We start from the raw sequence: 27,630 nt of genomic DNA on the forward strand, positions 1-27,630 counted from the left end.
TTCATTCAAATTCCTCCTCATCTGTCTTCTTCCTTCTCATGAGAGATTTTTTGAAGGCATTTTCTAATGCAGAAGGAATATGATGCCTTATGATAGAAAGTCCTATTTTCTTTTATACAAAATTTAATTAGAATAAATCACATGAATCGTATGAATCGTACGATTTATGAGTGAATCTTACGATTCAATCGAAAATTGCAGGATTCATAGAAATTAAGATTCAATCTTGGGATTCAAATCAAAATCCATAAGATTTGATTTGAATCATAAATCATAAGATTTTTAAAACAAGGTATATATGATTAGGGTTAAACACAAATAATAAGGACTAAGATACCCTTCTAACAGTCAAATGAAAGTCGACAATGAGCCCCAATCAAATCAGAATAATATAATAAAAATTGTTACTGGAAGAACAAAGTTAAGTAGAATTTGAATATATAATATGAAGTTTATTGTGTGTGCGAGTGTGATTGTGCAAAAACGTACCAAGCAAATTGTCCTAACCATTCAATCAATGGCCTGCAAACAGATGGTTGGTGCAAGAAAAGGCTTTTTAAAGGCCAGTAATTGGATGGTCATTAATATGTGATTGGTTGGGCCACTGGGAGTCTACCATGGAATCCTACTGACGGGTGGTCCACTTACAACATGGTGAAAGAGTCACAACAAAAGTCATACCACAATATGTGTGCACATGCGCATGCATGCATGTGTGCGTGTGAGTCAGCGCGCGCGTGTGTGTTTGTGTGTGTGTGTGTGTGTGTGTGTGTGTGTGTGTGTCAATTTTATTTAAAGATTTTCCCATCTTTCTTCTAACAGATCGATCAAGAATGCCATTGAATCATGCAGAGATGATAACTGCTACGACATACCTTTGCCGGTAAGCTTTGTTTTTGCCCTCCAGCAATATTCATTGATGAACAATTTACCAAGTGATGAAGTGGATATAGTTCACTGAGTTTGAGCATTGTGTTTTTCATCCCATTTCCTCTATTAAAAAGGAACTGAAATTCATTAGTACAGTATTATTACAATAAGATTGATCTATATTTGTATGTAATTGTGTATTCAGTTTATTTTGTATTTATAACAGATACATGCTGGTATATATTTGTCTCTTGAAAATTGAAAATCAATTTTATTTGTTTAGCTACACTGCTTCCTTTTCATCGTTTGTGTTTGCTCTTTCAACTGTCGTATGTCTGGGTTCAGTTTTTGTTGGAAAAATCTTTAATATTATATGAAGGTTCCTAAAACTGTAGAAGATTATCTATAACTAGAAAGAAATGCAGCAGCCTATATAATTCTAACTGTATTCAGCTGTGAATTCGAGTATTTTGATTATCCACTAAAATGCCCTGTCGGGTGTTGGCTCGTATGTCAGAGATTATTTGCGACTCTTTTTTGCTTCCATTCCAACATATTGATGCCTTGTCATGTAGCCATGGATTTAAATTTTGGTTTTGGTTTCGGCCTAAATCCCGTATAAAAAAAGAATAAATTAATTATTTCGGTAATTTCGGCCAAATTTTTTGAAAAATACTAAATTTTTGAAAAACCATTTGAATTTCTCGACGAAATTTAAATTCATGCTTGTAGCTGATGTTATGGTTTTTTCATTATAGGAACACTTGTTCAATTTAGTCAGAAGTTTAATTATAGTTACTGATACATTTGAGGGATAAAATACAAGGTAAAACTGTAGCAATATCTATTTATACATTACTTCAAGATCTTATGTTGGCTGCTTTGATTATTTGTTTGCATCCTCAGTAACTTCCCGTTCACCAATATGCTTGTATTGGCAATAATTAGCGCTGGTTAAAATCTCTTTTGTTGATTAGCTACAATTATTCCATTTACTTTTTCATTCATCTGACAAATATACATGTTGAAAACTATTGTTGTTAAACTCCAAGCATCAAACTCTAGTCCCTGTGACCAGGTGGGTGCAGGGATTAAGTAAAAAAAGTAGTCTTCAATGGTGCAGAGTTGAGAGTGGTGTAAGTAATAATATTGCATTCATAGTGTTAGAACAAGTTGTCTAAGTAACCAACTGTTGATTAGCTACAATTATTCCATTTACTTTTTCATTCATCTGACAAATATACATGTTGGAAACTATTGTTGTTGAACTCCAAGCATCAAACTCTAGTCCCTGTGACCAGGTGGGTGCAGGGATTAAGTAAAAAAAGTAGTCTTCAATGGTGCAGAGTTGAGAGTGGTCTAAGTAATAATATTGCATTCATAGTGTTAGAACAAGTTGTCTAAGTAACCAACTGGGAGCAGGAGCGGTGGCAGAGTAGAAAGACGGTAGTCTTCAACTTGCATGGACCTCTGCTGGAATTGGTATATCTCCATGATTTTTATGGTTTTCTTTTTTTGAGATGGAATCAAAGAAACTATCCATTGAGATGCAAGTCTCTGTTTTTTTTACTGTTTGATTTAACTCTTGTGTAAGCATCAGTCTTTTAAGCTCGTATGCAGAACCGTTCTAATGTTTTGTTCAAGTATGCAGTTCTGTAACTTCTGTTAACAATGGAATTCGAGTTGAATTATGGACTCCTCATCTGCGACTTAGTTTGAATGTTGATATTTTTAGATTGTTTTAACTGCCTACCACACTACCTAACAATTCCCAAGGCAGCAGGTTCAGCTTGAGCGAACTAGTGTTGGGAAATTACTCCCAGCCGAGACTTACTTTTTGGTCTGAGCATTGCTGAAATTGGGTATTGTGTTTATTGCTCTTTGCCAAGTCGAAGGTCTTTAAGCCAATATAATCTATGTTGCATGGATTCTTTGCCCCCCTATGCCGAATCTGTGTCGACACGTCTCTGCGTCCGAATCGGACATGGATTCATGTGGGACACAGCCGGATTCTTGTCGTAGCCGTGTCTCGCACTAATCCCTTTTTTCGGGCGAATCCGATTCACTGTTGTCTCTGTAGAAATGCGAATCCTATATATTTTCCCTTTAAACGTATTTTCTTCTTAACTTTTTTATATGAAAGCAAAACCCGTACTCTTTTAATAAAAACCCTAGTGCCTCGACCCTCAAACAGTGTTCTAAAAAGCGCTGGGCGGCTGACTGACCTCCCATTGCCCAGGCGTTTTTAGGCGTTTTTCATTTTTTTTAGATATTAATATTTTTTCATAATATCTTGCATTTTTTTATATAAAATATAAATACTTGAATACATAACAATCCAAACCATTTTATGCATAAGCACTAAACATTAAATAATAACAAAAAGTAAAAAACATAATAAGAAATTAAGCATAAAGTACTTAATAATTTAAGTATTTAACAATACAACACAAATCCATGACCAAAAAAAGATTAAAATCCAAGCACTTCTTTAGTCTTCACCAATCATTGTCCTCTCCCTCCAAGACCAAGACTCTATCTTCATCTGAGTCTTCAAACCCGCCCCACCCAGGCCCACGCTCAGCGCCAAGGCGCCGCCTCATTGCCTGGGCGGCCGCCTAATAATGCCCAGGCGGTGAGATCGCTTTTTTAAACAATCAGGGCCTGGACGGTGTGTTTTTTCTGCGCCCAGCGTCTAGGCGGCCTGGGCGGCCACCTTTTAGAACAGAGCCCTCAAACAACATCCGCATTCCTCCTCCAACTCTCTTAATACAAAACTCGCCTCAACCCTCTACCCTCAAAATTTTCATGAATATATATATATATATAGAGGAAAGTGTTGGTGAGCTTAAGCTCACCAAACTTATGGTGAGCTTAAGCACCCCAATCACATGGGTCCCACATTTTGGGGAGTGATCCAAACCATTCATTTGCAAGGCCTTATCATAGATAGGGGGTGTACCAAAAATCAGCTCCATAGGATCATCCTAACCCCTCCATTTGTGGAGGATAAAAATGGGGCAGATTTGTGTCTGTCCATTTTTGTCCTCCACAAATGGAGGGGTTAGGATGATCCTATGGAGCTGATTTTTGGTACACCCCCCATCTATGTAAGGGACTTTCAAATGAATGCTTTGGATCATCCTAACAAAGTGGGGACCCATGTGATTGGGCGCTTAAGCTCACCATAAGTTTGGTGAGCTTAAGCGCACCAACAGTTTCCTCATATATATATATATATAAAATTTTGAAAATTTATTTTATTTAAAAATTACCCAATCCTACTTTTGGGGGTTTGCCGAATCCGACACCTTGAATCCGTGTCGGATCCCGACATGCAAATCTGAATCCATGCAACACTGAATATAATTAGTGAAGGATAATGACTTTTACAGGCTGTATACACTAGAATTGGATGAGGGTTTGGTGTAGCTGAGACCTCTCTTATGGGATCCAAGAATTGATCTAAGAACTGACTCTAGAAATCTGCCTCCTACGCCTTTGGCCAAGACCTATAAAATCACTAAGAAGTCATCCCTTCGATTGCAAAACATTTAAATTGTATAATCAAAGGGGCATTTCTTCCGATAGAGAGGCACAACACCAGTAGCACAGAATTTCGTCTTTAGTGACAAATCTTCCATCCCTCTAGTTTTTTTCCTGGTTGAGTGCCTGATTTGTTTGAGGCATTTACATCCACATTTGATTGCCCTTCCACGCATCTTACCCTCCGTCAGTACATCATTCATTACAGTTTTTGCCTAATATGATGCTTTGAAATTGTGGAATCTAACCAGATGGTACTTGGTTTCTCTCTCTCTCTCTTTAGTTTGATTATTGTGCCAGTTGGTTACTCCCATTATGTCTCTTTGGAAATACTTCCTAATCCTTATATTCATGAGAATTTTGTTGCATTTTTTATTGAATGCAGTGATTGCTATGGAAAATTGGTTGCGTATCTTTTGTACTGGTTTAGGATTTCTACGCCAGGATATGTAAGTATTTTTCAAGCATTATGATTAAAAGTACTCATGCATGAACCTGCTAGGTGTTAGATTTTATATTTTTATTTCTTGCCAGACTTGTTTTTCACTTTAATATTCAAAATATTAGCTACTTCCGTTTGTTTTTCTTTTTTGTATCATGTTTTCCTCGGTTCAGTCTCTAGAGTCTAGACTGTCTTGCTTCATGACTAAACACACACTATAAGCACAACTTAACACACACTATAACCTTTGAACACTAACATGTAAGCCATGAAATTGATAAAAAAGAGAGATGGAATGTCATTCCCGTATTTTCATTGATTACAATTCTAAGTAATTCCAGAAACAAAATGTTAACGATTAAAGTAATTTACCATGTTTATTTCTAGTATCTAATAACAATTGTATATAAGCGCAATGTGGCTTTGTTCATGTAAAATTTCAGCTGTGTCGTATTTCCTATCCCTCCTCGCCCACCACTTTCCCAAGAGAGGACTTTTCCTTTTCCTATGGGTGTAGAAAAATCATGATTGGGGTATGAGCCATTCAAGTACGGTTGTAACACCACCTTGACTCTTGTACTCACCTAGATTATCTCGGTCAAACCCACAATTTGCATGTTTAGAGCTAATGTATATATTACTGTTTCAAAATGTGGATGCGGGCCAAAAAGTAGCCAAGGAAAATTCTAGTCGACCGGTGTTATCTCTTCTGTTAGATAAAATGATATTCGATTGCCGATGGGTCTTTACCTTCAAATATTTGCGAGATGGATTAGTAGAAAGACTCAAGGCACTTTTGGCTGTCAAAGGACACACTCAGACTTATGGTGTTGATTGTTCTTACCTTTTCTCCTGTGGCTAAGATCTTTTTAGTCCCTTTACTCCGAGTTGCAACCCTTATATATAGGGAAAAATGTTTCTACTCGATCGAGTAGATACGTTATCTACTCCGCCGGCCCAAAATACAGTGGGGCCCACATTGTTTGAGTGATGCAAACCATTCATTTGATGGGCCCTGACATAGATAGGGTGTGCCCAAAAAATCAGCTCCATAGGATCATCCCAACCCTTCGATTTGGGGAGGTTAAAAATGGACGGGTATAAACCTCCACAATCTGTCCATTTTTAACCTCCACAAAACGAAGGGTTGGGATGATCCTATGGAGCTGATTTTTTTGGCACACCCTATCTATGTTAGGCGGTTAATGGAGAGATTTAGAGAAAATAAAAAAGACCTTCATATGGTTTTTATTGATTTGGAGAAAGCGTATGATAGGTGTCCCAGGAGTGTTGTGTGGTGGGTCCTTGAAAGGAAAAAAAGTGCCTACTCAATATGTTGATGTAATTAAAGATACGTACGATGGAGCAGTAACTAGTCAGAACTACGGATGGGACGTCTAGTGAGTTTCCAATTACAATAAGACTGCACTAAGGATCAGCTCTAAGCCCTTATCTTTTTACGCTATTTATGGATGAACTTACGGAGGGCATCCAGGATGAGGTGGTGTGTTATTTGCAGATGACAAAATATTAATTGACGAAACCAAAGCAGGAGTTAATGCTAAGTTAGAGCTATGGAGAACTACTTTTGAATCCAAAGGTTTTAGCCTGAGTAGGACTAAGACAGAGTATATGGAGTGCAACTTTAGTAATGTAAGGAGGTGGGGCGAGGATGTAGTAAATATGAGTGGACAGGAGGTACCTAAGGGGGATATCTTTCGCTATCTTGGTTCAATCCTACATAAGGGAGGAGAGATTGAAGAGGATGTTAACCACAGAATAAGAGCAGGTTGGTTGAAGTGGAAACATGCTTCAGGAGTTCTGTGCGACTGTAAAATACCTACCAAGTTGAAGGGAAAGTTTTATAAGACAATTGTGAGGCCAGCCATACTGTACGGCTCAGAATGTTGGGCCACCAAGAAGCAGCATGTGCATAAGATGAGTGTAGCGGAGATGCGAATGCTTAGATGAATGTGCGGCCACACAAGGTTAGATAGAGTTAAAAATGAAGACATCTGTAAAATTGTGGGGGTAACACCAATTGAGGAGAAGATGAGAGAGCACCGCTTAAGATGGTTTGGGCATATCCAACGTAGGCCTTTGGATGCTCCGATGAGAAGAAGTGACTCGTGGCAAGTTGATGGAGTAAAAAGAGGAAGGGGCAGACCGAAAGCAACTTGGGTAGAAACAGTGAGGAAAGACTTGATGGCTAGGAACATGACAGAGAACATGACCCTTGGATAGGAAAGAATGGAAGAAAATGATCCATGTAGACTAACCCAACTAGTGTCAGGATTAGACTTAGTCAATTTGAGCCGAGTAGATTCTTTCACCTTCTTCGTGGAAATTTTCCAAGGGATTCATTAGCCGACCCCAACTAGTTTGGGACAAAGACTTAGTTGTGTTGAGTTGAGTTGTACCCTATCTATGTCAGGGCCCATCAAATGAATGCTTTGGATCATCTTATATATAGATAGATAGATTTTTTTTATAGAGAGAGAGATAGATATGTGTGTGTGTTCAGTCCTCTTTTCAAAACTTGACCTACGAAACCCATCTATTTCGAGCAATATTGTGCTAGAGACAGAGAAATATTCCCTTCTCTCCCATTTTGTTTTCGTTCTTCTTGTCTTCTACATTTATATATTCAAGCACAATATTTTATTGCTCCTCCCAACATTATCGAGCTAAATTTTGATGGGAGATCTTGTTGTAATCTAGGACAAGGCGGGTATTGGGGGCATGTATAGAAATACTTTATAAGAGACTGTGAAAGAAAATTCCGATCCTATTAGAATCATAGACTGGAGTAAAACGGAAGTGAGAGTACTCCCTATCAGGCCTTGCATGTTTAAGGAGAAATTATCTGAAACCCTTTGTGGAGGGAGATTTGAGGGATACAATGGCAATATAGCATGGGCTAACAAAATCCACTATGCGACAATGGAAATCGGCCGATTTCATTTTGGATGCCCTTGACGATTGTCTGGCAGGGACTCTGTTTAGTGTGAATGAGATGGTGGATTGTATAGCTTGAGCATTTTGTCCCTTACCTCTGTGCTGTACTGATTTTATTTTATTCTACACTAAAAGGTAGAGCCAATAACAAATTTGTTGTTCAGTAAGACGTGTGAAGATGCTCGTGAAAATTCGTAGTGATGGAAGGAATGGAAATGACGACCCAAGTTATGTGTAGAGTGTCCATGAATGTGGAGTTTAAAAGTAAAACAATGATAACATGATAATACACCAGTGGTTCAGTACATGGAACCAATGTTAACACACCAATCGGAGCTTACCTCGTTTCTGTTAGTTTTATAGGCGTACAATATATAGAAGAATTTCTCATTTCATGTATTCATATTAGTTTCATTTTTTGCCACAAGTTGGGGTTTGCTAGATAAATTTTAGATGCATACTTCTCGGAGTGGAGTTGTATGAGACTTTCTTAAATGTTAATTAGATTTTGAATCTGCACCTTCGTGTAATAGTGTCTTTCATTCAATAAATTAACGTTTACTTCTTTTTTTGGTACTCATTTAGTTTCTCCCGCCTGATGCGGCCAAAAGGGAAGATTGCTGGTATGGTTATGCATGCCGTACTCAGCATCACAGTGATGAACATGCTCAGAAGAGAAATCATGTATGTCGTCCAACGAAAGGCAACCATGGTATATAATCAATCCTTTATGTATAATCATTTTGTAGAATCTCAGAAATTTATGCAGATAGTTGTAAATTTTATCTATTTTCAGTAAAATATGGGTTCGATCAGCTAGAGAACTATTTATTGGTTTCAATATGTTATGCTGAAGAACTGTTTACAGACGTTGAACATATTTCTTCTCAGAAAGCAATTATGAGTGAATTTTTCCTTAGTTTATCGTCTGCAATTGGGCATGGGCTTTGGATTTGATAGTTCCAAACCAATGGGGCAAATGGGTTACAGATCTAAGCCATCCATGATCCATCTTTATCAGACTTAAGATTTCTTTTGGTGTAAAGCTACAATTTTGCATGCAGACCGTTCTCTCTTAAATGTGTTCTTGGTTTCAATTATGAATATTCGAATGTGATTACACTCAAATTGATCACTCTATTGATCTGAGGATCCAAGATCAAAGAATAAGTCAATTTCTAGCCCAGCTCTTAGTAGATCAATGCGATTATGGGGCCATGTGAATCCCAAGTAAGAGTGCAATCAACCTGATTTAGGCTCTGGTTGGGTTGGCATTTCCTCGGTTTGGCTAGGGTTAGGGTTGAGTCCTCGGAGCTGACCCAACCTGAACCCGACTCCGTCCCCCTTTTTTTGTACTGATTTTATCGTGATATCAGGACCTTAGGGTTATGGGTTTCCTTTGTATTTTTTTCTGTTTATTGCAGGCCGGCCTAAACCCAACCCAACCGTGGTTTTAGGGTTGGCCTCAACCCGACCCAACCCACCTGAGTTGCACCCCTAGATCTAGGAGTGGACAACCAAATTATCAGAGATGGGGCCCAACTATGGTAGTACAGATGCACCTCATTTTTACGAGGCTACTTTGAGCTCTATGATGAAAATAAAAGGTGAGGAATTCGAAGTGAATTTAGCAAAATCAATTCAATATAATATGGGTCGGAAGAAACCTGGTGTATAGGATGGCAAAAGGCTAGTACTACAGCCAGGGTTAACTCAACTCAACTAAGCCTCTGTCCCAAACTAGTTGGGATCGGCAGCGAAGGTTAACTGAACACTGCTTCTAAATATTTTTCCTAGTAAAATGAAAAATAAGTTGATATTTGCTCAAGTGACGATGATGTTCATAATCCATTGTATTTTTCCCTTAAGAGCCTGATTGATTGCAGGTATTTTCTGAAAAAGTTTTCGAGACGTTCCTACCTTTTTTACACTAGTGTGTATGTACATTACTACTCTTGTAGGGGGTGCGCCAAGTAAGAAAAAGGGGTGAATATATTATAATCATTACACTTTTTGAATACATCTATAATCTGACTTTTGCCCGTTCTTAACTCCTGTGACCAACCCACATTTTAGCTTAAGCAGCCAAACATGTACATACAATTTCACCATCAGAAGAAGGGCAATTTTGTAGAAATCCTAAACTTAGGGTCACCCTTATATAAACGCGGCGGTAATGGCGCCCCATCAGATCCATGTTTAATTGTCATCCAATGGCGCGCTCTTACAGCTGGGTTTTTGCAAGTGCACACTTCAGTTTAGCATTCTTCCTAGAATGTTTTATGCTTAGAAGATAGAAAAGAAGAGAAATGATTGTAATACACCAAAAGTGACTGTCTTATGTTATTCCTGTGGACAATGATACAAAGCCCATGGCAATAGTGGAAAATGAATCTTTTTTATTTGAAAAGTCCACGGCAATATTGTACAGAAACAAATTCGCCCCTTTTCTTTTCTTTTTCTTTTTTTCGCGCGGCTTCACCAATCAAAACCCTAAAATGGAGAGAACAAAAACAGCCAAAGAAGTGTATAAATACTAATAGAAAGGAACAACTTATCTCTTCTTTTTTTTATCAGTCTCAGCAATTCCATGAGGCTGATCTTTTGATAAGGGGCTTCATCTGCTTATCTTCTTCCAGGGAAATCATTCCCAAATGAGAGGGGTCTTCAAGAAGCATTTTTGCCACTAAATAACCTGCAATTGACCATGTCTGGAGCTTTCTTGCCTGTTTTCCTACATATCTTCCCAGTTTTCCGTCGTAATATTCCGGCCAGTTGTCTTTCAAAAGACGGCTCTCGGCGAGCTCAATTGCCCGTCTCGCAATCTGTGGCCGCCCCGTCTTGATGCATGCGGCGATCAACATCCACAAGAGAACTGGAGAGAATAGTCAAGCATGATTGCTAATGCTCTAAATACATGGACTAAGTAGTGATGATTATTAAACTAAAATGGAGGAGTAATAGGAAAAAAATACTTGACGCGGCAATGAGAAATTGTTGGATATTTTCAAAATAAGGGTGAAGAGTCGATAGGGGTCAATAAGTGTACCTCTATTTTTCCCTCTTGCTTTTTTTTGCGCATGTACGTTTTGTCCAATAATTTTGAGTCCAATACTCATTTACGGACTCACAATCGATTCTCAAAATCCAAAACAAACAACTCCTAAGAAGACAAACCGTTTAAACAGCCCTCGCAATTGTGCCCATTTGAGAGCTGCTAAGAGACACAGCCCTCCCAATTGCGCCCATTTGAGAACTGTTGAGAGACACCCATTTCCTTTTTCAAAATAAATCATGTAACCCTTTTCCCATAAAAAATTTATTTTCAAAATAAAAGAGAAGAGTGGAGAGGGGTTAATAAGTGTTCCTCCATTCTTCCCTCTTGCGTTTTTTTTTTGGGGGCTCATGTAGGCATCGTCCAAAATCATTTTTGGACTCACATTCAGTTCTCAAAATCCAAAACAAACAACACCTACAAAGACAAACCGTTTAAACAGCCCTCCCAATTGCGCCCATTTGAGAGCTGCCCATTTCCCTTTGCATAATAAAATTGTGTAACCCTTTTCACATCAAGATTTTCACAAACAGTTTGTTATAAAAAATAAAAAAAACTGAAGTACAGAATCAGGAAAATTAGAAGCCTTGGTGTAAAAAAAGGAGCTCAGATGGAGGACTAACCTGGCCAAGATCCTCCATTATGGTAGCTCCATCTGGTATTTTTCGGGTCGCAGCCTGTTACAATCCGCCATTCATGGCTCTCAATTGCTGGGTAAGCTATCTTCATAGGCATTTCTCCAACCAGCTCTTCCCAGCGCGATTCAATAAGATCCATTATAGCCACAGATTGTTCTGGTGTGGCAAGAGACGATAAAATTGCAACACAGTTACCTAAACAAAACCATCGGAAGTCCATTCTTGCAGGACTCACATTTCCAATGAAATAACCACCCTTTGTTGGCATAAAATCAAATACCCAATCTGGTATTGAGTCAGGAATAACGTTAAACTTGTTAACCGCTGTGTGAGAATATTCCTCTGTTTTATACCGATAAATGTCATTTAACTGCTGGAAGTCAAGCCAAAAGTAACTCCGCATGTGATAACTTAAGGCGTGCAAGCGAGTCACAATTCGATCCATGAATTCTTTTCCTTCGGCATCAGGTTTAAGCAATGCTAAAGCGCATCTCAATGCCATGAAAAAGAGAGCTTGAATTTCAATAGGATAACCATAAACACCCTGTTAAATGAGTTTGCACCACAAAACATGTAAATTGTAATGTCCAAATATTTGTAACCCTCATTGTTTTTTTTTTTTTTTTTCTAGAACGACCAAACTTCAAAATATCAATATCAAGGTGTGAAGATAAAATAAATAAATAATTGTGATTATGGATTAACATTTGGAAAATACAGAGTAAGAGCAAATAATTGGGTTTAAAACATCTCTCACTAACATAACAAAAGTCAAGCTTGGATGCGATACATCAATAACAGTATCAGTATCCATGGAGAAACAAAAGAAAGAATGCTGAAGAGAAGATGAGATCAAGAGGTACTCGTGGATTTATTTTCCACAAGACATACTTGGATTAATAAGTTCAACATAACACTTTCCCTTTTCATACTCACAGTGGTCAGATACTTTCTTGCATAAGAACTACTAAACATTATCTGTTATATAGATTTTCTATGCAGATACTTTCTTGCATATGAACTGCTAAACATCATCTGTTATGTAATTCCTACATCTATCCTATATTCTATGGATATTATACATGCCCCCATTCATTCATGTCTGAAATGGTACTGAGCATTAAATTTTTATAATTTTGAAAGTTGTTGCTCTACACAGTCTACACCATGTTGGATGATTTTAGAACAATGGAACAGTGATAGGGGGTCATCCACGAAAATACGAGAGCATCCAAAGCAACCAGTCTTCAAGGGCCCACTTGAGTTGCCCCAAGGTTGGGTTTTAATTTTGGGTTTGGATTTGTTTTATTTTCTCAAGAGTAAACGCTAAACTTATCCTGGGAATCAAGTTAAAAGCTAGATTCCAAATTGGTTGGTATAAGTCTAGATAGGTGTATATTTAGTTTACTTCTGTTTATAATAAAGTATCTTTAGTTTGTTTCTTTTTCAAGTTAAGAGTCCTAGTTAGAAATATCACATCATAGCTTTAAGCATAGTAGCTAGAGTGGGAAGCGAGTGTGAGCAATGATGCGGGAAGCAAGGGTTTTGAAAAAGAGAAAACGTGGAAAGCAAAAGGCAAAAAGCTGTGAATAAAATGAGGAAATATGCGGCAAGCTTTGTTGAAAGTCAACAAGAAGCACGTAATAAGCCTCTTTAGAATGTGTGGGAAAAAGTACGGTTATAGTAGGTTAGGGCTGAAGGGTTATTGTAGGTGAGGATTACAAGTAGTAAAGAAGACTTCACGACTCACTAGAATTACAAGTTTTAGGAATTTATAGTTTCATAAATTTTATTCAGGTCGATTTATGGTTATAGTAAGGTTAGGGCTGAAGGGTTATTGTAGGTGAGGATTACAAGTAGTAAAGAAGACTTCGCGACTCATTAGAATTACAAGTTTTAGGAATTTATAGTTTCACTTCTTTTTTTTTTGAATGGTAACTGAATATATTAAAAGGGATTGACCGAAAAAAGGCCACCCGCACCCCCCACTAGGCCAGAATTACACACAGAAAGAAAGGAAAAAATACAAAAAGAAATTTATAGTTTCACATATTTTATTCATGTAGATTTAAAAGAACCACAATTTTTCACTTGAAACTTAAGATGAATTTTTAAGTTTAAAATACACTGTTTTTAAAGGCGTACCTTTGGCATTATCCAATAGAGAAAACACTCTTTTAGGAAGAAAAAAATCACCTCAATATGAAACGTACTCTTAATTAAGAGGAAATGGGCAAGAAGAGTGTGGGAAGAAATGGGCAAGAAGAGTGTGGGAAGCATGCTTCCTCTAAATTTGGGAAGCAAGAAGAATTTAGCTTCCCCAACGAGCTTTTGGGGAAGAGAGCTTCTCATGCAACTAGGAAGTATGAAAAGGCTTTAAGTTTAAGGTACAGTAAATATATCAAGAATCATTAAATATAAAATTACGCACAAAAATGTGTTCGAAACAGTATGAGAAGAACACTATGGGAAGTGGCGGTTGATACATATAAATTTTTGGCTTTGAACCAATACACCAACCCATAATGATATTTTAAACTTTCGAATGTTGTAAATATGGAAAGATGACAGAAAATGGGCCACCAGAATTCTCCCCAAGAATGTTTGAGATAACATCCTATTGTTTCTATATCCAATCTTCCCCTGATGTAGAAACCTGGAAGCAAGGATTGAAATTTCGTTTCGGTTTCGGCCTCAGCCAAAAACGAGATTTTGGTGGCAATTTCAGTTTCGGAGGAAATTTTGGTGTGGATATTATAATTTCGGCCGAAATTTTTAAATTTCACTTTCGGTTTTAAATTTCGGTCTCGGCCGAAATCAGAAATTTCAGACGAAATGTAAAAACATGCCTGGAAGAGCTAATCTTGGGAAATAAAAATAATACTTTTTTGCTCTCTCTCTCTCTCTCTCTCTCTCTCTCTCTCTCTCTCTCTCTCTCTCTCTCTCTCTCTCTTCTTCTTCTTGCCTAGTGGATTCTAGGGTATATTTTAGATTGTACGTTTTGGCTACGCTTTTCCATTTGATCTGCTGCATTATCACTGCACTCATCAGAGAAAAAAATAGCCCCAAATGCAGTGGAATACTCTAATCCTAGCAACGTTTGTTTTGATCCTTTCTTTCCACTCTAATCCTACCAATGTTTGTTTTGATCCTTTTTCTCTTTTGATCCTTTCTTATACTTCATTACATTGTACTTCTTTATTGACTTTACTGTTGCAGATATGTGCGACAACGCATTTCACTAGATGTTAGATATGATTAAGCCATTATGGATGGCTTTCTTGCTTATCTTTTTTTATTATTATTATTATTATTTTGAATGGTGACTTTCTTGCTTATCTTGTGGTTTCTAAGTACTAGTAAAAAACCCCGTGCGATGCACGGGCCGACTAAGAACTGTACGGACCACATCACGTGTTGATCCAAACCGTCCATGTGATGGAACACAACATAAATAGGTTGTGCCCCAAAAATCATTTCCATAGGGTGATCCTAGCCCTCCAATATATAGAGGTTTCCATAATATGTTGTTCCTCTTAAATCGGATGGTTAAGATCACCCTATAGATTTTTTATTTAAAAAGCATAAATGAGGGGGGTAGGATTGAAATTATTTGGCTTTAATGGGTGCCTTTGTTAAAAAGCATAAAGGAGGGGGTAGGATTGAAAATATGTGTGTTGAATGGGTGCCTTTGTTAAAAAAAGTCAAAAAAAGTGACGTGTAATTCTACAAAAAATTCTCTTATTTTCTCTTCTACTATATAGTATTAGGATGTATTTGTGCTTATTCTATCATTTTCCAAAGTTTCATCTTAAAATTTCATCATTTGCATGTGTTTCCATACGTTTAAGTGGTTGTACAAGATTTCCACTAAAAAATAAACGTTTCTGTTTCCGTGCCGATCGAAACCGAAACCGAAACCAAAATTTAAAACCTTGGATAGTATTCCTCAAATATTTCAGTTGAAGTAACCGGAACCAGAGTGCACCAGACAAGTCAATGAGAAAAAAACAAAAAAAAATGGAAAACAGAAAGAATGCATTAATAATTGACTACAAAACAAAATATGAGCACCATATTTTTGTCAAAAAAAAATAAAATTAAGCACACAGGCCGTGTTTGGATTGCTGGAATTTTCTGGAAAAGTTTGGAAAGGAAGAATATTTGTAAAATTTCCTACTTTTACACACTTGAACCAACCTTATTCAATTTTTATTGAGATAGACCCTCAATAGGGATATCATTTTCCTCTTAATTGTGGAAAGAAATTTTTTCTCGAGAAAAAATTTTCCATGAAATTTTTTTTTCTTGCAATCCAAACTATGTCATATAGGGAAAAACTAAAAAAAAAAGATGCTTGGTTGTCCTAAGCATGGTTTTAAATTTCGACTCGGTCAAGACCGACACCGAAACGTACCGAAACGGCCGAATCTTACCAAAATTTGGAAATTTCTGCAATTTTGGAGAAATTTGGAAAAAAATATTAATTTTTTATTCCTTTACCGAATTTCAGCTGCAATTACCAAAATTTCGGCCCAAAAAACAACATTGCATGCGCCTTAACCGAAATTTTGGGATTTCGGCAAGAAATTCGGTTTCGGTTACCCCCAAAATTTCGGCCGAACCAAAATTTCAAACCTTGGTCCTAAGTGCCATTCTGTCTCTGGGGACTGAAAGACTCACTTAAGTACCAAACTCTCCTTACAAAATGTACCAAACTCTCCTTACAAAATACGGTAAAAACAACCAATTTACTTGGACCACCCTTCCCTCCCTCCCTCTAAATATGAATATTACTAAAAAATAAGTACAAGAAAATATTAGAAAATGGAACAAATGTTCCAATGAGAAAAATTGCCCATTCTATTATACACCTTGTATTAGTTCTGTTTCAAAAACAAAATGATTTTCTAAATCAGGGGATTATAAAGCACGGATTTTCTACCAAAAACAATAGAAAGGGCTAAGGATGGTTTGGGCTCTTTTTTCTGCCTTAGGCTCTGTTCACTTCTTTTCCTCGGAAAGGAAAGGAAAGGATTTCGTTTTCCTTTCCTTTCCAGGTGACATGGCAGAAGGGAAAGGAATGAAGAGGAAAAGGCTTCGTTTTCCATGGAAAACCTCTTTCCGATATATTTAATCGGAAAGCAAATCTCAAGTAACAGGGAAAAAGTCAATTTCCACGTCATTTTTAGCCTTTAAATAAGAAATTCCACATCTGATAATAGTTTTCCCTGGAAAAGAAGTGAACACAGAAATTATGTCTTGTCAAGGTCTTGTCAGGGAAAAAAAAGGCTATTTTCCAGGGAAAACAGCACCAGGGAAAAGAAGTGAACAGAGCCTTAAGGAATATAATAAAATAGAGTTTTTGTCACGCCCCGAACCGAGATCACAATCCGGCATGTGACAGTGCCTCACACCCATGAAATCCAATTCACAGGCATGCAAGGTCATCCAATCAACCATCGCCTGTAAGCAGAGCAACTAAAGTTTTTCCTCAGTTTAAGTCAATAATAAATTTGTGAAACAACTTTCTATGAAACCACTATTGACAGTGTTGTGCAGATGTCTTGTATTCTGGCATTATACAGGACATTGACGGACTAATGTCTTGTATTCTGGCATTATGAAACCACTATTGACGGGATTAGGTTTTTTATTCTTTTGTGTTTTCTTGGCCAAGAAGAAGAGACTTTGTAACCCTGAACCGAAAAAGTGAAAATCTTCCCCCATGGACGTAGGCAGTGCCGAACCACGTAAAATCTTGTGTTTCTTGTGTGATTGTGTTTCTTTGCATCGTTCTTTTGGTATATTGTTGCACATCGTGTTCGATCCGTGTTGAGAAGTATTTCTCGGATTTTCTACAGACATTTGTTCACAATAATTAAACAGAATCAATACCAATCTCTCTACATCACATCAAATGGAATAAATTTCTTGGACGACAGTCCTATTAGACAACTCCTCACTCGTTCCGGAATCGCAAGAAGCAATCTAAGATAATCCTCAGCCGCAGGCTAGTTCAGATACCCTTGAGTTTCCGCTTGGGTTACTCTTCCAATGTTCCAATGGAAATGAAAGAGGCCTTCAAAAATTAGCATATGGGTGCTTTGAGTCTAATATCAGTAGGCAAAGTACATTGGTTTATATCAATATGGATCAGGTAATTAATTTCTAAATTTGATTCCAACCAGCAGCCAAATCATAAGTTGCTATCTAGAGTGCAAAGCGACTAGACTATTATGATATTCAACTCATCACAGCATCTAAAAGAAACTTGATTCGAAACTTTATATTTTTCTAAAGATCAAGATAATGCCTAAGATTCTCTTAGTTTCTCAAAGTTACCAATTATATTCCAAAGATCTACAGGATGATATACCGCACTCCGATGGGATCTATGAAGAATTCTTGCACGGACCTAACATCCTAATTTCCACACAACTCTCACTTCTCAGATTAGTCCTCAGGACCTAAAGTCTAAGCTGTGATACCACTTTCCTTTCTCAAATCCCCATAGAACTCACCTCCTTCAAGAGAAAAAGGAGGTCCATCCTCCATCGTCCAAAGCAATTGCCTTTCCCTCCTTCTCAACTATTATATATAGGAATAAATTCCTTATAAATGTTGGATTCCATTCCAAGAAGAAACGCAAGAACTAAAATAGCAATAACCACCTATTTCTCCTAGAATTACTCATAAGCACGTGTTCCTTTTCTTTAGAGAAAGGAAAAAATCCAAGATTTGCATTCAATGACTTTTGTCCATCTAAAACTCTTACCCCTTCCAACCCCATTGGAGAACTCAAAGCTCTTCTTCAATATAGGTGGATCGGTTTCATGAAGTTATTCTTGATAATATGATACTCCCACGGTTTTCACAAGGCTCCCATCTCATTCAAGAAGGTAAGCATCTATGGTGGTTTTCTAAAGTTAATGGGTTTATTTATTGAAGACCATTCCTTTTCCAATATGGAATTCAATTTGCCTTCAAACCTTGCCAAAGTAAGCACCAAGGCTTGGACGTTTCCATATTTGGAGACTCCATTAAAGAGGAAAGTCCTCCCTTCAATGGTTAATTAAGATACATCTTTGTAAATTCCACCTTCTTTCTCTAATTCTCTAATATTAATTAGTAAGCCTCTCTGCCTATTGGCTACAACCGTTTTAAATTTCGGTTTCAGAGTAAATTTCGGACCTTGTCGAAACCGAAATTTTGGCCGAAATTCGGTAAAAAGTCTTCAAATGTCGGAATTTTGGGCCGAAATTTTCGGAAATTTCAGCCAAAATTCTGTAAAACAATAAAAAATATTATTTTTTCGAAATTTTAGACGAAATTTTGTACATTTCGGAAGTTTCGGTTTTGATACGTTTCGATTTTGATCTCAACCGAAATTTAAAACCTTGGATACAACTCAAGGAAAAGATGCCCAACATAGGCTACCAATCTTGGAAACTTGTATCCAAAACTTAATTTATATATAAGGCTATTTTATAAAACAACACCGCCATACAGGAATCTAAAAACTTATGCCCAACTTTTGATAAAAACACCCCCAAAACTTCCCAACTTGGGGCCGGGTATTACAGTTTCAAACTTCAATAAGAACACAAGAAAATAAAAAAACAAAAAAAATAAGATTTTAAATAAAAATATATGGACTTACAAAAAGGGGAACACAAAACAATAAGACACCTTGGCATGCTTGGATAGCTGGAAAACAAGCAAAAGGTTTAACAAAATAACAAATAACAATCATAATAAAAACAATAAATTAATAAATAGGGAAGAGAGATGTACTCTTGGTTGTTCTATGTGCTTATAGATTAATGGATAAGGAAGAGATATGTAGCCTTGGTTACAGACTCTTCCAGGTCCCAAACACTCTTTATAATATACTGGAAACTTTGATAATGAAAGAAATTTGATGATGAAAAGGGTAGTGGGGTTCCTTATTTGCTTTCATACAAATTTGAACAAACTCCATTGACATATATCCATTTCAGATAAGGAGTAATTACATTCGTGCTTCTTAGTGTAAAAGAATTTGCACGTGTGATTCCTATAAATACTTCAGTGAGTTTGGAGCAATCCATACTTTGTATCTTTTAATTTGGTTGTCACTTTTAAGAATTTTTATTTATATCTTATGGACTACGTGGGGGATGAGCGTCACAAACAGTTCAGTCACAGGAAATTATTATAACGCCCTGGAGCGACTCTTTGAGTTGTGATAGCATAGTATGGTGTAAAGTTTAAACATGATATTAGAACAATCTTACCATTCTCCGATCAACCATTGAGCATCCATCGGCACAGAGCAAGGTTGGAAATGTGTCAAATCCCTCTGATAGACATAAAGCTAGTATAAGCCTCATTCCTTTTTGGCATTCAGGTGTTTCTGCCAGAGATAAATCTCCAGTGGACTTCGTGTAAGCACGAAGCAGAATAATCCACCAGAATCCAGAGTCAACAGGAGCAACTCTTCCAATTGCACTCTCACCAAAATCTGCAATTAAAGTATCTGTTTTTCGAATAGGATCATGAAGCACTTTGAAACTGGCTGGCATTGCACCTTCTCCAAGCTTGAAACGGTCTATTCTTTTCTCCCACCCTTGCAGGAGGAGGGTCTTCAGAAGAAAATTTTTAACTATATCTGGTTCACCATTCATTAGAAAAGCCAGAGCACTTGGCACAAAGTCTCGGACAAAGACCTGCATAGAAGACAAAACATGGATCAAAACCAGCTTTTCTACTATAATTCAACTTCTTCAATCAGAAGCTGCCTAACAGATTATTACAAGGTAACTGAAACAGGTGACAGTAATACATGCACCTTGTTAGAGCATAACATATCCAATCCAAAATATAGTAGTACTAGTCTCATTACCTAATACGTAAGAGGTACAGACGTTGGTATTTGTCTGTCCGAGAAGAAATAGAATGCCTAATCAAGCATATTTAAATGAGCGCAGAGATTGTTAACAAAATCCATGGAGATAGATAGTCGGAAGGTCATGAAACAATCATAATGAAATCAGATAAGCAATTAAAATGACCAAAGGTCCAAAAATGATAAACACCAGACAATCAAGGATCTTGAACTCACAGGCCAAAAGCTTCAAATGTAATCATACCAACAAATCATTCCAACTAGAAGAGCAATCCGTAAGCAAACATGGAGAGCAAAATCTTTCAGAAGGAACAAGATGAAATAAAAGAAACTAAACCCATATTTCCAAGTCAATTAGGAAACATTAATCTCAGAGACAACCCTGGAAACACATAACATTTCAAGGTGAAAGGAATGGTTAGCTTTCTCACTTCTTGGACATGCAAGAAAAGATCTCATTCTCAGCAACAACGCACTTAGCATTCAACTGGACAGACCACTGATAACAAAATTAACAAAAAGGAGTTTAAACTAAAATACAAGTTTGTCTTGCATATACCTGATCATAATTTGAAACTTCCTCCGCCGAGTGCTCATAAGCGGCAATTGTCCCAACAGGTTGGCCCCGAAAGAACACCAATGATCGCCTCAGAGCATCCCATGCCTCAGCGACCATCGGATGAGGCTCAAATGAGTTCCGAGTCGAAGACGCCGGAGTGTCCAAGACCGAACGTCCTCCTGGAGAGCACATGTTCTCAAAATTCTCTAGTCCTCGGGAGTTCTCCGCACCTCTGGTGGCAAACCGAGGCGAAAGGCCGATCGACAACTCGCTAAGAGACCTCTCATCAAAAGACCTCTTTCTCTCAATGTTAAGAGGTCTTGGCTTATCAAGGAGCCGCGACAAATCATAGTCATCAGCTTCAGATATTGAACAGTGAGAACCTACATTCCGAAGACCTAGTTGAGTTCCATCCATACCTCTACCCTTTCTAATGAAAATTTTATGATCTGTAGAGGTCTAAAGGTTCGATCAATCTGCAACAACGAATGCAAATGAAAAACACATAAACGATTGTATAGAACAGAAACATACGAATTCAGATCCATAAAAAGCAGTTAATTTTCTCATTTATTAATGAGATAATGCGTCTCGCTCTACAAATCGTATCCAGTTTTCAAAATCATCTAATCAAAAGACGAAAAACAGCAACATAGATGAAAAAAAAATCCCGATTTGCACCAAATAAACCACATTACCAAATCAAGAGACGCAAAATCTCATATTCAACATAACAAACAGAGAATTAACACATCGAAGACTAGGATTCAGCCAAAACGACAACAAAACCGAATCTTTCCACAAAAAATCCACTAAATTTTCTTAAAAAACTACTAAAATTCCTTCGCCTCGAGACGAAACTCCTCCAAATAGAAGCAAAATCACAAACAGAACCGGATCACCGGATCTGGAACCAAAAAAGAGAAAATATTAAAAAAAAAACGAGATTTTTCAGAGATTTGGACGAGAAAACTAACCTAGAAGAACTAGAACGATTGGAAACTCAGCTCTTTTGGCCAGAACCGGCAAATCCTCGCCGGAAAGTGAACGGAGGAAAAGAAATCCTCGCCGGAAAGCGAACGGAGGAAAAAAAGAGAATCTACTTCCGAGAGACAAGGAAGAAGAGAGAAGGGGAGAGAGAGAGGAAAAAAGAAGGGCTTGGGCACAAGGTGGGTATTTATAGGCAAGTGAGGGGAAAAGACAAGAGGGAGATAGGTCGTCCGTCTCTATCCATCTACTCCTGCTCGTGTCAGAGAGTTACCGGGAATAGCCGGTGGGATCAGAGGTCTTTACTGGCTAATATAGGTGGACAAGAGGACAAAAGCAGACGTTCCTTGACCTTCGAACTTTACACGACTTAATCGCGATTAACGTACTTAATTTAGGGGCGATGATAAACTCGCAATCCTTTAACGCTTTTTTAACGTTTCAAGTGGGGCGGATTATCCTGCAGTGGGTGCGAATTTATCATTGTCCTGAATTTATTACCAATCTTTAACGAATAAGGTTTTGCCTTTTTTTCCTAGCGAATGCCCCCTTAAATAATCGTCTTTCTATATTCTCTTTTGATCTTTACTCATTTTACCCCTGGTAGTGTAAAAGGGTAGTCAGAAGTTCAGAACTCAGGAGTCAGAAGACAGAAGACTCAGAACTCATAAAATCATAAATAGTAAATACCCTAGTGGGGGATACCAAGGGAAGAAAAGAGGGCAAGATATATCACTTTCCTTGTTTGGATTGCAACAAAATTATTTCTGACGGAAACTTATTTTTGGGAATTTTTTTTCTTGAAATTGATATGATTATGGTTAATTTAGAGGGATAACATCAAAACGTGAAGGAAAAATTGAATAGGAAATTGATATGATTATATGAGCATGGTTAATTTAGAAGGATATTGTCAAAAAGTGAAGATCCCTCTAAATAAAAATTGAATCGTGTAGTTTCAACTTTCAAGTTATAGGTTTTCATTTCTTTTCCCCGAAAAGGAAAGGAAAGGATTTTGTTTTCCTCTCCTTTCCAGGTGATATGGCAGAAGGAAAAGGAATCCAGGGAAACTGTAAAGGAAAATGTTTCGTTTTCCTTGGAAAGCCTCTTTCCGATATATTTAATCGGAAACCAAATCTCCAGTAACAGAAAAAAAGTTAATTTCCACGTCATTTTCAGCTTTTAAATAAGAAATTCCACATCTGATAATATTTTTCCCTAGAAAAGAAGTGAACACGGAAATTCTGTCTTGTCAAAGCCTTGTCAGGGAAAAAAAAGGCTGTTTTCCAAGGAAAAAAGCACCAGGGAAAAGAAGCGAACAGAGCCTAAGTTCTTGCAATCAAAATGAAAAGGGTGGATTTATTTATAGGATGTGGGCTATGTGCCATATAGGATGAGCCACAACGCTCAGTCAGCCGCATTGATTTGACCATAATAAGTGCTTGACAAAATTGAACGGTTAGATCATCTCATTGATGTGCTAATATGATTGGTACAATTAGTGGGCCCCACCTATAACATTTCGGAATGGCAAAGATGGGCCCACAAATTGTAGCAACATTTTGAGGTAGAATTTTGCTTTTTTAGACGAAGATTGAGATTAGTTATTAGTAGTAAAGTTGAAAAAAGTACAAATATGAACTAATTATGTTGAAAATAATTAAGAAATTGGTAGAAGAGAGGGTCACCTCAGACGAATTAAAAGAATAACACAAAATTTGCCAAAAAGTGAGCTTGTGTGGCTATTCTCTACTACAACGCGGGTAGGTTCCCGCCAAACCCAGCTTACCTATCAAAAAAAAGTTAGCCATGAAATGGCTTTCCACAATGTTGCTTGGCAAATTCCTAATAATTAATAGAGGTGAGAGGATAGAACTCATAGAAGTATGAGCATGGTTTTAAATTTCGGACCCTGAAATTTTAATATTGAAATTTCAAATTTTCGGTTTTGATTTTTGTACCAGATTTCGACCGAAATTTTGAAATTTCAGGGTCCGAAGCGGAAATTTTAAACCTTGAGTATGAGAAGGAGCATATGAGGTTTTCTCTTCGGATTTAACTTATAAGCTTCTCATTAAAGAGGGTCAAAGTAGAAAAATACCCCGTAGTAGATATAAAATTAGTTGTCTTCTAAATCAGAACTTCCACTCAAACAACCACATTAAGGGCATGTTTGGATGTATGGATTTTATTTTCTAAAAAAAAAAAAAAACCCTTGCCTAGAAAACGAGTTTTCTAGAGTTTGGTCAACTCATTCAGGAGAGATTTTTTATCATCTTGTAGAGTATGTTCTACTAGGCCTTAGTGGACCAAGATGCACAAATGTAAACCACAAGCTTAGCCTATTATATTTAATTCAACCATAACCTTGATCACTACGGCATCTTCAGTACAACTAAGTTAAGCCATTGGTTTTTCTGTGTCGATCTTAGGATCATCATATACATGGGAGTGTCTAAGCAATTTCGCCTCATAGCTGGATTTGTCTTATTAATTTAATCCATATGAGTTGGCACTCGCCGCGTGTTAAAAATAAGAGCTGGAAAATTGCTTTTTGCTAAATTATGGATATTTTCTAATTCGTTTAATTCATATTAGGTGGTTGTTCTCTCCTTCAAAAGCATGGTTTTAAACTTCGACCAAAATCCAAAATTTAGGTCCGAAATTTCGGATTTCGGTCAATACCGAAACCGAAATCCACAATACACGAAATGGTACGCCGAAATTTCGGATTTCACTCAGAATGGGCGAAATCTCAAAATTTTTAACACAAGAATCTAAAATTTCCTAACAATATATAGAGAAAAGAGTTCCTACACCCTAGTTACTGTATTTTCACCTGTTTTGCTTCTCATCTCCTATAAATAAGTCATTTTCATAAAAAAGACAAACAAAATAAGGTGAAAATAGTAAGAAAGGTATGGAAATATTATTTTCCCATAACCTTTGGGCGAGGAGAGGAATAACTAATAATAGTATATTCGCCCCTTCGTTGAATTCATCGGCAATGGAGAACCGTCCCAAATGTAGAGATTGAAATGCCTGTGCAGCTTATAAATTCATACTTTATACTTGTCTTTATTATTTCAACGTAATGTTAAATTAGTCGTTGATTCTTATAATTAATTGTGCTCTTTTCTATGGTATACAAGGGAAATTATATATTCGTCCCCTTTTCTTCCCTGGGCCACCACCTTGTAGTGAAAAAGAGCAGTCATAAATACACCAGAGGGGTGGCTCAGGGAGACAAGGGATCGTATAAATGAACAATAATTATAAAAGTCCCCCCTACTGTCGTGCCTTGTGATCCTTGTGCTGTCGTGAGGCTTTATTGACTTGACCACTCTCATTGACATTATATAGCAATTTTTAATTATAATTAGAGGAATGCTAAAGTGAAGGGTGCCCTTGCAAAAAACCAGCGGCAAGGGCTCCCCCATTGGATCTGGGTCCACAAGAACCATATTCCATGGAAAAAATCTAAGGCCACAGTGTAAATAGGTTGTCGAATTTCTGGAATATTATGCCACACGTGCGATGGGTAATTTTTATGGTAGGTAAGCTAGGAATGAACGTGCGACGATGAAGAAGAACAAAGCCTTGCACACGTGTGCATCCCATGGCCTCCATACCTAGACAAAATCAACGGTCCTAATAGATTCAATGAAGTATTACAAAGCATACCTAGACAAAAATCAACGATCCTAATAGAGTCAACAAAGAGGCCGGGCCCACTCCATAATTTAAGACACCACGAATAGAGCATCATCGCTAAGGTCACGTGCGAAGCTACTATTCCCAAAAACCCTCGTACAAGCCGAGGATCACGAGGCGCACGTGACCAACGAGCTATTTTTCCGGTCGGTACGAAAACGTGGTGGGAGCCAATCACCTACCTTTTTCATTTTTCCCACGAAGGGGCATCCTTTCGCACGTGAGGAATATTTTCTCGGGCTATATGAGATCTAGACTTGCGATTCTCCTTTTCTATTTCTCGTAATGAATCTCTCGGCAAGATTTTTCTCGGAATTACTCAAAAAATGAGCAAAAGACAGCGTCCATGAAAAACAAAAACGTCCACGACCGTGAATGGATCCACATCATTTGGACCATTCATCCAGCGGGGTCCACTTTAGAGAACATGATTGGATGGTTAGGATCACCATTCATTCACATTTTAGGTGGGATTTGCTACGGACCATCGCAGAAGGCATTTCGCTGAGGGTCTTTTGCATGAGAGAGCAGCCATATAAGCCATAAGCTCACTTTTCAACAGATTTTGTCTTTTTCATGAGGTGGCTGCTCTTTCATGCAAGAGACCGTCCGCAAAATGCTTACGGTCCCTAGCAAATCCCCATTTTTTGGGACACAACCTATTTACGGTGTGGCCTATCAAATGGACCGCTTGTATCATCCTATGGTCTGGACGGTACACTGTCATAGTGGGGGGTTGGATTTGGGCACCAAGGAGGAGAATTTTGGGGGCCCATCAATTGTTCCTGCGGAGGGAGGGAGAGAGAGAGAGAGAGAGAGAGAGAGAGAGAGAGACGTGCACTAACATGATTCAAGGGGGTGGGGACACACTACGTCATCAACAGAGGGGGAAAGTAAAAAAAGGGTTTGAAGAGGGGTAAGAGGAAAGGGCAAAAGTGACGGCTTATTTTAATAATATAAAAGGGATGCTTTGTCTATTCCACTCTCTGACCTTACACGACAGCCCCTTTTTCATGAATTTGAAATGTCCACCCTTGATTCACAATTTCACTAAAACTTTACATTTTTTTAATAATTTTCCCTCTTATATATAGTAAAGATAGATATAGATATAGATTTATATATATATATATATATTCCCCATCTTTATCATTCGTAATATAAGGTAGTCACCATGAATAGAAAAATCTACACGTACAAGGTTTTATATAACTTCTTTCGTCAATATAAAGCATTTAATACATAGAAAGATGAGATATTTGTACTCATATTAACTGTTTTTAATATGCGCGTGACAGCCCAAGCTTTGTTATACTATATCAGCACTCCTTGTTTTACCAATGACACACCTTTCTTCATTTATACTTTTCTAATTAGTTGTTAAAAGGTTTTTAGATGCTGAAAAAGGTTTATAATTAAGTAGAAACAAGAAATTAAAAAAGTATTTAATAAAGTGATGAGCGCCATTATCAAAACAAGTGCGTGTAAATATCATTTCAGTAATATAAAATGCTCTTCTGTTATTTATTTTATTTTATTTTTTGATTATTTTAACTCAAGGTTGATGTCCACACGGTACTGAAAATAAAAATAAGCAACCCATTTTCTAAATTAGTTATTTAATTTAATAATGTAAGAGTTCCACGTGTCCGATCCCCATTTGCTTGGCCACGTGTATTGGATTTTTACGAGTGGTTGGCCCATCTCGGTCTTTTCCTTAACAAGTGGCAATTTTCCTGGGGCAGTGATAAATCGACTCCTCATGTGTCTATCGCTCTCCTCTTTCTCTCTCTAACCTGGAGGAGAGAGAAAGACACATGGGGAGTCGATTTATCAATTTGGGGAGTCGATTTATCACTCTCCTTTTCCTGCTGTATTTTTCACGGGTTGACAACAAAAAAACTCCTTTTAAAAATCCAAAGCATGGCCTTATTTGTATCATACGAGATTTTATATGTTGTAAGACCTTAT

General features: G+C 37.4%; 2 protein-coding genes across 2 annotated transcripts in view; one reads left to right on the plus strand and one right to left on the minus strand.

Moving 5' to 3' along the window:
* LOC143888295 (RING/U-box superfamily protein) overlaps positions 1 to 8,735 on the plus strand; it is a 54,096-nt gene extending 45,361 nt beyond the window's left edge. Inside the window, exons 13-15 of the mRNA XM_077392670.1 lie at positions 823 to 883; positions 4,802 to 4,865; positions 8,402 to 8,735. Coding sequence (XP_077248785.1) covers positions 823 to 883; positions 4,802 to 4,865; positions 8,402 to 8,536 — 260 coding nt within the window. The 3' untranslated portion in view covers positions 8,537 to 8,735. The remainder of the gene's footprint in view (positions 1 to 822; positions 884 to 4,801; positions 4,866 to 8,401) is intronic.
* A 1,460-nt stretch (positions 8,736 to 10,195) lies between these two features.
* LOC143888296 (putative alkaline/neutral invertase D) lies at positions 10,196 to 22,106 on the minus strand. Its single transcript, XM_077392671.1, has 5 exons — positions 21,936 to 22,106; positions 20,959 to 21,434; positions 19,789 to 20,220; positions 11,495 to 12,053; positions 10,196 to 10,691 (listed from the first exon to the last, which is right to left on the minus strand). The coding sequence occupies exons 2-5, from the start codon at positions 21,373 to 21,375 to the stop codon at positions 10,396 to 10,398; spliced, it is 1,704 nt and encodes a 567-aa protein (XP_077248786.1). The 5' UTR covers positions 21,376 to 21,434; positions 21,936 to 22,106; the 3' UTR covers positions 10,196 to 10,395.
* Positions 22,107 to 27,630: the final 5,524 nt, after the last annotated feature.

The sequence above is a fragment of the Tasmannia lanceolata genome, unplaced genomic scaffold (genome assembly GCF_043159265.1).
Source record: "Tasmannia lanceolata isolate RefF3 unplaced genomic scaffold, GAP_Taslan_0.1 ptg000012l, whole genome shotgun sequence".
NCBI classification, from domain to species: domain Eukaryota; kingdom Viridiplantae; phylum Streptophyta; class Magnoliopsida; order Canellales; family Winteraceae; genus Tasmannia; species Tasmannia lanceolata.